At 32.4% G+C, this 13,311-nt stretch overlaps 1 protein-coding gene across 1 annotated transcript in view; it reads left to right on the forward strand.

Moving 5' to 3' along the window:
* The window catches only part of LOC117321191 (centrosomal protein of 70 kDa-like), a 28,062-nt gene that overhangs the window by 2,206 nt on the left and 12,545 nt on the right, over window positions 1-13,311 (forward strand). The window contains 12 exon segments of the mRNA XM_033875661.1: window positions 563-689; window positions 1,505-1,601; window positions 2,050-2,223; window positions 2,596-2,681; window positions 4,907-4,975; window positions 5,709-5,805; window positions 6,642-6,730; window positions 8,659-8,736; window positions 9,612-9,723; window positions 11,050-11,148; window positions 11,548-11,571; window positions 11,573-11,707. Coding sequence (XP_033731552.1) covers window positions 563-689; window positions 1,505-1,601; window positions 2,050-2,223; window positions 2,596-2,681; window positions 4,907-4,975; window positions 5,709-5,805; window positions 6,642-6,730; window positions 8,659-8,736; window positions 9,612-9,723; window positions 11,050-11,148; window positions 11,548-11,571; window positions 11,573-11,707 — 1,187 coding nt within the window.

Here is a 13,311-nt window from a genome sequence, read left to right on the forward strand (position 1 = left end):
AATCCCCACCAAACTGTGTTTCAGGGTGTCAAAGTGGCAGTGGGGGTATTGATGTCTTACAGACATTTTCCAATTTTCTTTTTGTTTTGTTTTTGTTTAAAACAAGGTACTAAATAAAAAAAAAAAAAAAAACTATTTGTAAGTAAATATTTTTTTCTAGAACATTTAGAACAAGTACAGTAAATTGCTTTTTGAACCAATCAAATCTTTTTCTAGATTCTCTAATTTTAGCAGTAGAATGATATCAGATATTTCATAGTAATCATGGCATAGCACTACAGTAGATATTGCCAATACAAATATATTCATAACACTTTACTGATATCTTGAATAGCTTCATCAATTTTTTTTCTGTCACTCAAAATACCACAAAGGACTTGGTTTGAGATTGTCAGATCAAAAATTCAATAATGGTAGATTTTAGAAAATTTTAGGGAGCAAATGTCACAACCTGCATAATGAATAAAGACCTATTGGACCTCTTGTACAAGATGTGTAACTGTATTTTCAGACAATGTTGATAGTATATATATATATATATATATATGTATGTTTTTTCCAGGAAGAACAATCAGTTTGGATACACAAATGAGTAAAGTAGTGCGTGAAAATATAACATCACTGATGGGGGACTGTGACCATAGACAAACACTTATCCAGGACCTTATTCTTACCAACAACAAGCTAAAGTAAGTCTCTATCATGAAAACCTTGTACATTTACTCATTTAGTATCTATTCCAAAAATTAGGTGTTAAGTCTCTACCCCAAACATCAGATATTTATGAATTTCTATCCAAAACATGAAGTATTTATATCAAAAATCAAAAAAATTGCAAGTCTCCAAACATCAAGTGATATGGGTCATACATATGTATCTGTGTCATATTTTGTCATTTACATATTGTATTGTTTTGGTTTATGTTGAGGAAATCATCTATTAGCCTCCAGGCTATAATCATTGTTAATGAAATAAAGACTTAAATTAAACATCAAGTATTTGTACATGTACCAAGCATCAAATACTTGTAAGTCTCTACCCCAAACATCTAATACATCTGATATCTAAGTCTATTGTTTTTTTGCAAGTGACACCCTAAATGGTAAACATTTTATGTCTTGACCCGAAACATCATATTTTATGTGTCATATATAGACCTCAAAACAACAATTTCAGTCTTGACTATTACAAGTCTCAACCAGAGGAACAACTATTACTGTCTCTTCCCAGAGAAAGATCACTCACAAGCTTCCATCAGGGCCAACAAGAGTGATTGATGGAATTTAATTTAACTTGTTTCCAAATTGTTGTAAGAGATAAAATGTACAGTTCAGCTAATAGAATTAGCTCCGAAATTGAACAACAGACTGAAGTATGTTTCAATCAGTACTTATGATAAGCTAATAAAAGTATTTTATTCCAGTTCATACTGTATATATAAACTGAATTATAAAGATATTCTTACCCCCAACAACAAAGTTCAGTTATAAATCTACTACTCCAGGGATGATGTAGAAAAGCAGACATCTTTAGCAGAGAAATACCACAGTCGAATGAAAGAGTTAAAAATTCTGTTGGAGAGTTCAAGGACTAGAGTACAAGTAAGTAAAAGACTAAAGCTCACTTAACTAGATGTGTCATATATGATGATGGTACAATTAAAACGAAAGTTAGATTTTCATTTGCAGTACTGAACAATGTCATAATACTGAGTTATTCCCCTTTAATAGCATTTATTTTGGTCCATGATCAAAATGATTTCCATAATTTTTTTTTTTTTGCGGATCAGATCACAAATAAAATCAAAAGTCTAACATATCAAGAGCTATCCTGAACATCAGTTTTATTCATTATGATATAATTGCACTGTAGATTTTTTCATTATGATTTAATTGCACTGTACTTTCACTTTTCAAAATCTTCAGTTCAATCTGAGTCAACATCATGATAAAGAATCCAGTTATCAAACTTTCATATAATGATCTATTTAGTGATATTATGATAAAAAATTTGCCCTGTATTGAGATACGATTCATCATTCTATCACAGGAGCTGGAACAAGATGAAGACATGAAGTCATCATTTTATGTTGACGAGGAAGAAAAAATGCTAAATACCAAGAATGCTATTCATGCTAAATGTAAACATTTGCAACATAAGTGTCAGACTCAAGAAAGAGAGATAGAACGCCTCAAACAAAAAATGCAGCGCATGGCAGAGGAGGTAATAGAAACTAAAAACAATAAATAATTATATCAGTCACTTAACTTTGTATGAAGATAGAGAATTAGTGATATGTTTGTTGAAATAGTATTATGACTATACACATATACCTATTCAGAGAAAATTATATCTTGTAGTGATTATGTGTGTGAAGATGAATGTGCCCAGTTGGCTTATATATGTATCTCATATTGATCCATTTGCAGATTTAGTTTATATGTTTAGTATGGTAATACCAAGTGATTTGAATACCCACTCACTGTTTTGATTTTCTTTGTTGATACATGTACATCATAAAACACAAATGTAGATTTTCTGGTTCCTGTGTGAGATATAGGTATGTCCTAGAGGTGTCTCGTTTATGATTAACAGGAGGACAAAAGGACCAGCAGGCAATCACAAATATTCCAGGAGTTCAAAAAAAGGACATCTCGGGCTCACAACACCATGGATGACAAGTAAAGTGGCAGAGTTTTCTATAGTGATCATGTATATATGTGTAAAAGTTCAAGGAGTAGTAGTGTGCAGTCAGCCGGGATCGAACCCGCGACCCTCGGCTTACTGGTCCGCCGCTCTACAGACTGAGCTAAAGGGAAATTCCCCCTAGCCGGAAGCTAGAAGGCGACCATACAACTATATGTACAGTATTTACAATTAAAACCTGGCCTGCTACATATGGATTGAACTCAGTTTTTATTGAGTTTACGGTGGTATGAATGTGATGGGATACAGACATTTTCTATATAGCACTAACACGCTATATATTGAATATTTCTGTATCCCATTGTGTTCATACCATTCAAAACATATATTTACATCAAACAAAGCGTTGAAATACTGTACGAAGAAAATTAAAGTTCGGATGTGTTGTGCCGTTGGTACCTACAGCAGTCATGGTTGGTAAGATAATATAGTTTCAGTGAATCTACGTAAAGACACCAGTATTGTTAACAAAATTAATGGAAAAAACTCAACAATTTTGTTTAATTCACAATCCCTTATTTCCGTCTCGGATTAACTATGGTCGTCAAGCACAGCTTGTATTGACACAAATTTATATGAGCTGTAGATTTTAGCCATTTGTTGTTAAGCCTACCTCGTGGAGAAATTAAATAGGCACCCATTTCCACAATTTTCAGTTTAGTTTTTGACATAATGCTCACTTGATGTTAGCTTTGTGTACAGAGATCATTGAGTAACAGGAGATAATTCTAAAATCACGTTCATCGGTCCTTAAAAAATGGCACCGTCTAGTTGACATTCCGGTAATATTACAAAGAGAGGACATCATGATTATACTACCGAATCGTGTGCTTATTTATTTTACTGCAGTCAGAGTTTAGTAAGCTGAAGAAGAGAGAGATGTAAATATATAAAATTGACAGTTATTGATATAGACTACAATAAAATAATGTATTTATGAATTATTCCTGTGTGTTATCAGTCTGTTTATGAATTATTCCTGTGTGTTATCAGTCTGTTTATGAATTATTCCTGTGTGTTATCAGTCTGTTTATGAATTATTCCTGTGTGTTATCAGTCTGTTTATGAATTATTCCTGTGTGTTATCAGTCTGTTTATGAATTATATCTGTATGTTATCAGTCTGTTTATGAATTATTTTCGTATGCTCTTCACTATTTAATACTTATTTCTGTGTGTTTTCAGTCTGTTTATGAATTATTTCCATATGCTCTTCACTATTTAATACTTATTCCTGTGTGTTATCAGTCTGTTTATGAATTATTCCTGTGTGTTATCAGTCTGTTTATGAATTATATCTGTATGTTTTCAGTCTGTTTATGAATTATTTCCATATGCTCTTCACTATTTAATACTTATTCCTGTGTGTTATCAGTCTGTTTATGAATTATTCTTGTGTGTTATCAGTCTGTTTATGAATTATATCTGTATGTTATCAGTCTGTTTATGAATTATATCTGTATGTTATCAGTCTGTTTATGAATTATATCTGTATGTTATCAGTCTGTTTATGAATTATTTCCGTATGTTATCAGTCTGTTTATGAATTATATCTGTATGTTATCAGTCTGTTTATGAATTATTCCTGTGTGTTATCAGTCTGTTTATGAATTATATCTGTATGTTATCAGTCTGTTTATGAATTATATCTGTGTGTTATCAGTCTGTTTATGAATTATATCTGTATGTTATCAGTCTGTTTATGAATTATATCTGTATGTTATCAGTCTGTTTATGAATTATATCTGTATGTTATCAGTCTGTTTATGAATTATATCTGTGTGTTATCAGTCTGTTTATGAATTATATCTGTATGTTATCAGTCTGTTTATGAATTATATCTGTATGTTATCAGTCTGTTTATGAATTATATCTGTGTGTTATCAGTCTGTTTATGAATTATTCCTGTGTGTTATCAGTCTGTTTATGAATTATATCTGTATGTTATCAGTCTGTTTATGAATTATATCTGTATGTTATCAGTCTGTTTATGAATTATTTCCGTATGCTCTTTACTATTTAATACTTATTTCCGTATGTTATCAGTCTGTTTATGAATTATTTCCGTATGCTCTTTACTATTTAATACTTATTTCCGTATGTTATCAGTCTGTTTATGAATTATTTCCGTATGTTATCAGTCTGTTTATGAATTATTTCCGTATGCTCTTCACTATTTAATACTTATTTTTGTGTGTTAGACTCTTAGATGTCATAGATTCCTATGAGCAGCAGATTCAGGGACTTCAAAAAGAGCTGGACTTTTACAGGTGAGTCATGGTCATTTGATTATCAATGTATATATTCTGTATTCTTATAAAGATATGACAGTATACCATTTATATTATATACCATATACCATGTACCATGTATTCACACCCCTTGTATTGCCATAGAACTACATGTATACACCATAGGATACATGTAAATATGTATACTGTACTTGGTCTTTAATTCTATGTAAAAGTATAACTAATAAGTATGACATTCGTTATTTTATACAAATAATATTTAATGTATATAATTTATATGGATAATGTGGTGTAAGCATACAAGAAACCTTGTCATTGTTGCTGATATTGCAAAAGATCAGAAAAGTTCATTTTATATGTACCACCGAAGATCATATGAAAATTATCACTGTATTTATAAATCTAATTTAAATCACATTCAACTTTAAATTTACGTATGAGCATTGTAGATAGTTGGTACATTTGGTTGTCATCTCTGGAATATTATTGGTATAAACTTCTTAATTCATTTTGTCATTAATATGAACAATGCAAATATAATTTCATTGACAAGTAGAGACACAAAAGTTTTAGAGTAAATACATCTAGTATGTTTATCCATCAACTTACCCGGTAATATGACGACAGACAACTTCAGTCTTGGACGACTAAGTATTATTTTGTATGACTAAGATTTGTTTAAGGACATATAGCTTACCTCAATAGCATCTGCTCTAAAGGCTTGACAATTTAGATATGTGATATTTTACAGATCTGGAGTTAGTATGGCCCCACAAGAGTCAGAGGATGAGAATCCTTTCCAGTCACTCACATCAGGAACCTCACAGAATCTGAAAGCTCTTATAAAGGTATCATTTAATAAAAACTGGATTTTATTCTAGAGGTAACATGCTCACTTTCCATCTCATTATGTAAATTATGAAATATACTCATAATCCATTATTCTAAAGATGTAACTTATTCTCCATCTAAAGATGTAACTTACTCACTCTCCATCTAAAGATGTAACTTACTCACTCTCAATCTAAAGATGTAACTTACTCACTCTCAATCTAAAGATGTAACTTATTCACTCTCAATCTAAAGATGTAACTCACTCTCCATCTAAAGATGTAACTTACTCACTCTCAATCTAAAGATGTAACTTACTCACTCTCCATCTAAAGATGTAACTTACTCACTCTCAATCTAAAGATGTAACTTACTCACTCTCCATCTAAAGATGTAACTTACTCACTCTCCATCTAAAGACGTAACTTACTCACTCTCAATCTAAAGATGTAACTTACTCACTCTCAATCTTAAGATGTAACTTACTCACTCTCCATCTAAAGATGTAACTTACTCACTCTTCATCTAAAGAGTCTGATGTGACTTACTCATGGTACCCATTAAAATAGGATAAGTAAAGATATTTTATTTTAAATAAGTTTTTGATGTTTTTTTTCAGCTTTTTAATGGTTTTATATTCAGCAGTTGTAGCACTTGTGGTTTTGATTTTGTGTAAATATTCGAGAGAAAAAAAGTGATTGGAGTAAATTTTGAAAATATTATTTGTTTCTAGTCAGTCACATTAAAATGAGTTTTGTTGTATAAATTATGTGTGATGAACTATCATTGTTCAATGCTACAATTCAATAGAAAGAGACATTATTCTATCTTTTGTGTTTTGTTGTATTTTAAGTCCTATGAGAAGCAGCTGAAGGATGCAAACAAAAAGATAAAGAAGATGGAGGATGAAAAAGAATTGGCAAAACTAGACCTAGGGTCAAGGTATAAACTTACATACTATATGATGCTGGTCATTCACAGACTGAACTGTTCAATGTATTTGATATCCTTATTTTGGAAATGGTAAGCAATTGTTATTGGTAAAGGTTAAAAAAAGTCTCATCGTTTAAAAATGGAACAGTTAATAGGACTCTTCTATGTATGGAGGTATAGCCCTGAATTGAGTGAAATTTTGGTAGATCTTAATTTCACCTGTACATTGTACGTAAATATATATCATTTAAGCATTGATGTCAATTTTTTTTAGTTTCATCAGGGTATGAAAAAAATTAAGGTTTTTTTCATAACCCTATGAAACTAAAAAATAATTGACATCAACGCTTATAATTAATTTTTGAAAATAATTTTCTAATTTAAAATATGTTTTATGTACAATTTTACTGGTTTTATATGGTATTCTTTTTCTCAAATCAATACACAACATCAATTGTCGTATTGTGACGTCACATTTTTCACGCCATTATCAGATTTTTTTTCATAGTGGTATGAAAAAATAATCTCAAACAATCAGAAAGCCACATTCTGCATACAAACAATGGAAAATAAATTATTTACAAATGAACCTTTGAGCTTGTGTCCATTACAGATTTGGTTACATGGCCAGAGTCACACTGTCAGTGTTTGTTTATTAGGACACATTAAAATTTAAGATATTTTTCAAAAGGCTTATAGTCATAGCCAGAATAAAAAAAAATTAATCTGATTTTTCTTCAATCTGTTTTGTATCTTTGTTCTTTGTTTTTACTCGAAATCACCAGGTAATATTTTTTGCTTGGGGGGGGGGGGGGGGGGGATTTAAATACCAAACAGCCGGACATAAAGTAGCTTTGATTCTTCATTTAACTTCACTTCAAGTTGATACCAGACATAACATGTTCATTGTTCATTTTGTTCAGATTTTAAATTATAAAAGATTGCCAGACATTTTGGTAGGGCTGGGACGATACAGTGATTGCACGATCCGATACGTATCACGATACCTCACCTACGATCCGATACGTATCACGATACTTTATTTATGGTATTGTCAAAGCAATGAACAACTTCAATGTGTGATTTTTTCTCAGATTTTATTTATTTGTTAAACACAAAGTTCGACAAGTAACAAAACCATTTTAAACAGTACTTTCAACCTCTTGTCATAGGCTCAATCATTTGAGTATTGCATGAATTGACTAGTGAACTGAGGAAACATAAAAATGCATTGCATCTTGACTAGTAGAATAAAAGAAAATTTCAACATATCTGGACTTGAAAAATAAAACATTAACTAATATGTAATACATGATGTAATACATGGAGCTCTATATTGTCACAGATTCAGAACTGCCTTGCATACCTTGCATATGGTTTTTGTTTTGTCAGTCTTCCTGATGCCACTGCCATCTTTGTTTTTATAAACAGGCTGATTTTGTGCCTTGCGGCGAAACTAACTCATCCCAGTCGTCCATTTATAAACACATTTAGTCTAGCAATGGTTTTGTAATCTACTATTTGATTGGCTAACCATGAAACAGTCATCGTGAAACGACCAATCAAACACTTCCTAACATAGTGCTCCATTCCCGGAAACGAGACTCGCAAGTACTTTCACTTTCAGAATTTTCGATCTTTCGGTGTTTGTTTACAATTATTTTACTTTAAAAGCTTTGTTTAATGGATTTCAAATGATAATATGAAGCAATGCTTTTTGTATTTCACAAAAATATAGCGGATCGATACCGTATCGTAATTTGCTTCTTTGGATCGATACTTGTATCATGTTGAAGTGTACCGCGATTCACCGATGCATCAGTGTATCGTCCCAGTCCTACATTTTGGTATTGGTACCATAACCTCAAATTTTGTTCTGAAGACGTCCATGCACTGAATTTTATGAAATAACCACTTTTTTCTGTATGATTAAAAAGGCCAGAAGTTGGAGATTACCGTGTGGCACAGCTGAGAATAAAGAAGCTAGAGAAAGTGTTGGCTATCCACAGCATCAGGTTTGTCACAATATTACAGTAGAGTAGTGTTGTAGTGTTACAGTACATGTCATGTTTAGCTCTTCTGCACTTTAATATGGAAGACCTATTTGATTACCTCTGTCATGAGCATCAACATCAATATCCAAGCTATCATATTATTAAGGTTGATATTTTTTGTAGGCTTACACCATTCATATAGAAATAGTACAAGGATGTTGCATTAATACGAGTTCTTCAATTTGTGGTGAAAAAAATATGTAAAAATGATAATTAATTTTGTATGTGTTTCATCCTTTTGATTTATATTGAACAATTTTTTTGCCTGGATTATACTTAACTTTAAGGTGTCAGAATATTTAATGTTAAGTCAAACTTAGTGCTATAAGATGCTCACCTTTTGTATGCTAGTCTGTCTGGTATCTTACACATGGTATCATACAATAGATAAAATTTGAAAAAAAAAAAGAAAATTTGACTTGCTTTGACAAGTTCAAAAGATCAAAAATTTGTGCTGGCCTTTTTCTGTGGCTAATATAAAATGGTAAAACATTCATTGAAAGAAAGATTTCTAGGCTTACCAGCTTATTAATCAAAGTGGTTTAATAACAAGAAAGGTAGCAATAGGAAGTATACAGTGTTCAAAATAGGCACAGATAATATGTTAATGTATTTATCTGCAAATACATTCGTAAGCCCCAGACCACAAATAAGACTAATGTAATTTTTGCAGAGTCATCAATAGTGATAAGCTAAAAGTGGTTCATAGATAAGCCTTCCCTAAACTTTTAATACTTCACTTTAACACTAGGGGAGGGGCTCTTTTGAGGACAAATATGTATTAGGTAATATTTGATTATGACACTCTTACTTACGCCTCTCTTATGATTCTTCAGTGTACCCGGAGAAAAGCCATCTAAGGATCCCTACCGCTTGAAGAAGTCTTATAGCACAAAGATGGAGGATGTTGAATATCTACCTCTTGACATCTGTCGAAACTACCTCAAGGTAATATAATTATAGTGTTCTCTTACTCGGTGGATGCTTGAGATCATGACATGCTTGTGTACAAGATACTCATGACCTGGACAGATTTAAAAAATGTAGTTCATATCCACACCATAATACGACACTTTCAAATTCTATACCTGATTCGGTTTTGGTGGTCATTATTCAAAGTTAAAAACAAAGGTCATTTTACCACTATCAAAAAAAAGTTTGTGTAAAGATATCTCGTCAATCACAGCTACGACAAATTTTGTTCATATTTACACAATAAAATTTTACCGAGTTCCATATAACCGAAAAGACTTTGGTTGTTAGCACTCTAGCTAGGTTAAAGGTCAAACGTAGCACCTATAATAAAGTCAACGTTTTATGTATGATGTTGATTATTTTATTAAAGTATAAGTACAAACATAGTGTATGTACACTATTATATCACACACCTGACCTCTTGCAAAATAAATATCTTGTCCTGGAGAGATTTTGATTAAACTTCACAAAATGATAAGGAACCATAATATCTCTTGACAACTTCAAGTTTCATAGTTTTTGGTCAAAGTCAAGGTCATCTTTTCTATTTTCGGCACTCTGTCAGCTTCATACCTTGAGAGATTTCGATCAATTTTCACACAATAACAAAGGACCATAATATCTCAGACAAGTTCCAGTTTCAGGGTCGTTCGGTCAAGGTCAATGTCACCATTACTATTCCTTTCGTTGTGCTCTAGTAGCTTCCTTCCTTGAAGGATTTTGATTAAATTTCACACAATCATAAAGGATGTAGAAATGTAATATCAACATTTTTTTATAATTATCAATATGAGATGGTGACTGTTAAAGCTCATAGTATTTCCGTCTTCTCTCCACTTTCAGTCTCTTTGAAACTTGTTATGTGTACAATAAATTGTTTACCTTAGGGGCATTTTGACGCAACGATTTTGAAAGAGTTATTTCCCTTGTCTGTATTCGGTACTTTCTATTTTATCAGATCTGCTCTCAATTTTTGCCCATCTTTTTAATTTACATGTAAGGCTTGGTATTTCTGTACATGAAGTTATGTTTTTGGCATCAAATTTTAAGAGCAGTATATTGTTTAGCCACCAATACCATAGTAATGAAAATACTTCTGATAGATTTAACAATAGATGTCATTCATATTCATGAAGTTATATTTATTGATATTAAGATAAAATAATATAAATAAATTGATAAATTGACATTACCTCTGTATCCATAGTTGATAATTTTATTTGATGAACAATTGTATAAGACTTGGACCAGTTGACTAAAAGGTTTTTAGCTGAATACTAATGTTTGATATGTTATCAGGACATCACCTGTGAGTTGGAGGCTGACGACTTACAACAGGTCCTCCCATGTATACAGAAACTTCGTGATGAGATTGACACAGCACAGAGATATGAACAGGTCAGACTTACCTGTCAACAAAATATTAAATTTTCAACGTCACATTCCATATCATACATTTTTTAAGTCCCTGCAAATAAATAGACAGAGGCATATAACTTTTAGCGTGACCATCCATCAGGTTTGGTTGGATTTTTTCATTATCTTTGGTCCATTATATCAATTGTCAATTTTATGTCAGTTATATTTTGTGCCCAACAGTCAATTTGATATTAGGCAATTAAGATTTATTTGATAATTTGTGAATTTAAGTTTTTATTATTTAAATTTTCTGAAACATTGTTTTTGATTACAGTAAATTGTTAAGTCACATTTAAACTGATTGAAGGTATAATAATTACTAACATTACGTCACTATGTCACTATAAAGCATTATACACTGTTATATTCTGTTAATAGTTCTGTCGCTGTGTGGAGGATATTGTCTCAGGATCAGAAGGAAAGAGAGGGACGGAGGTCAACAAGTCCATCACGCCGCAAGAATGTATTGTCTGAGAAACGCCTTCAAGAGAATATGTCCACACTTGAAGGATGGAAACAGGACCAGGAGGGACTCGAGGTATGACAAGTATGAATTTATTAACAAGAAGTTTAGAAGGAAAAAGGGTATGGAAATCTTTGGAAGGGAATTTTAAAGTAAAATCACTGGCTAGGGTGAGATTGTTGGGGTGGGGGTTGGGGCGGTGGGGAGGGAGAGTGGAGTGAATTGTTTAGAGAGCGTGAATAACAAGACCTGGTGATAGGAAACTAGAAAGACTTGAATCAATGGAGCTGGATAGGAGTAAGATACTGATTGATGGGTTTGTCCACAAACAGGATTACTGGAATCAGGATGTCTGTAGACTCGTCCACAAATACTGAAACTTCCTCTGGCATGATAATACAAACTATAGTTGCTATCATTTCATAAATTATGTTAAATGATTACTATTATTTGTAGCCTCTATGCTGTTTTACATAATATAGGGTCCTTTATTTAATTATTTTCCAATTTTTTGCACATACACATCCATAGACTTTATATTACTTATCTTTCAGAATATATTTGGTGTTTAAACATTTAACTCCATCTTTATAGCCTCTTATCCTATATACGGAGGATACCGGTATGTCAGTATGGTCATAAGATCAAATTATTATACCATCCTGAAACAAAGTTAAGGAGGGGTATACTGGAATCAGCCTGTCTGTCATCTGTCCATCTGTCCGTAGAAAAATTTGTCCGGACAACTCCTCCTAAACCACTGGGCCAATTTCGATGAAACTTCACACAAATATAAAGAACCATGTGTAGATGTGCATGCAACTTTTTTCCCCTCAAAATTATGGTTGCTATGGTAACTGGTCACTTTAAACAGGTTTTCCGTAGAACAATTTTGTTTGCACAACTCCTCCGAAGCCGATGGGCCAATGTCAATAAAACTTTACACACATAATGTGCATGCAACTTTTTTTTCTCAAAAGTATGGTTGCTATGGTAACCGGTCACGATAAACAGGTTTTCCGATAAAGAGCTATAACTTCTCGGTCATTTGGCTAATTTCATTCATCTTTTGTCAAATGTTGTAAGTAAACAAAGCATGTAATTTGACACATGAGATGTTTGCAAAATTATCACCATGGCAACACAATCGAGGCCTGATCATTTCCTGATCTCATCGGCTTTCCCATGGACTTACCTATACATATAATCATAACAGGAAAGTAAGATATTGTTTTGTACATGTGTTGTTATGACTGACATCATAAATTTCACTAATGAGGACCATGTGTAGATGTGCATGCCACTTTCTTTTTCCTCAAAATTATGGTTGCTATGGCAACTGGTCACTATAAACAGGTTTTCTGATAAGAACCATAACTTTAAGTTTGTCCGGACAACTCCTCCTAAACTGAAGGGCCAAATCCAATGAAACTTCACACAAATATAGAGGACCATGTGTAGAAGTGCATGCCTTTTTCTTTTCCTCAAAATTATGGTTGCTATGGCAACTAGTCACTATAAACTGGTTTTCTGATAAGAACCATAACTTAAAGATTATCCGGACAACTCCTCCTAAACCGAAGGGCCGATTTCAATGAAACTTCACACAAATATAGAGGACCATGTGTAGATGTGCATGCCACTTTCTTTTTCTCAAAATTATGGTTGCTATGGCAACT

Source organism: Pecten maximus, chromosome 2 (assembly GCF_902652985.1).
Source record: "Pecten maximus chromosome 2, xPecMax1.1, whole genome shotgun sequence".
Taxonomy (NCBI): domain Eukaryota; kingdom Metazoa; phylum Mollusca; class Bivalvia; order Pectinida; family Pectinidae; genus Pecten; species Pecten maximus.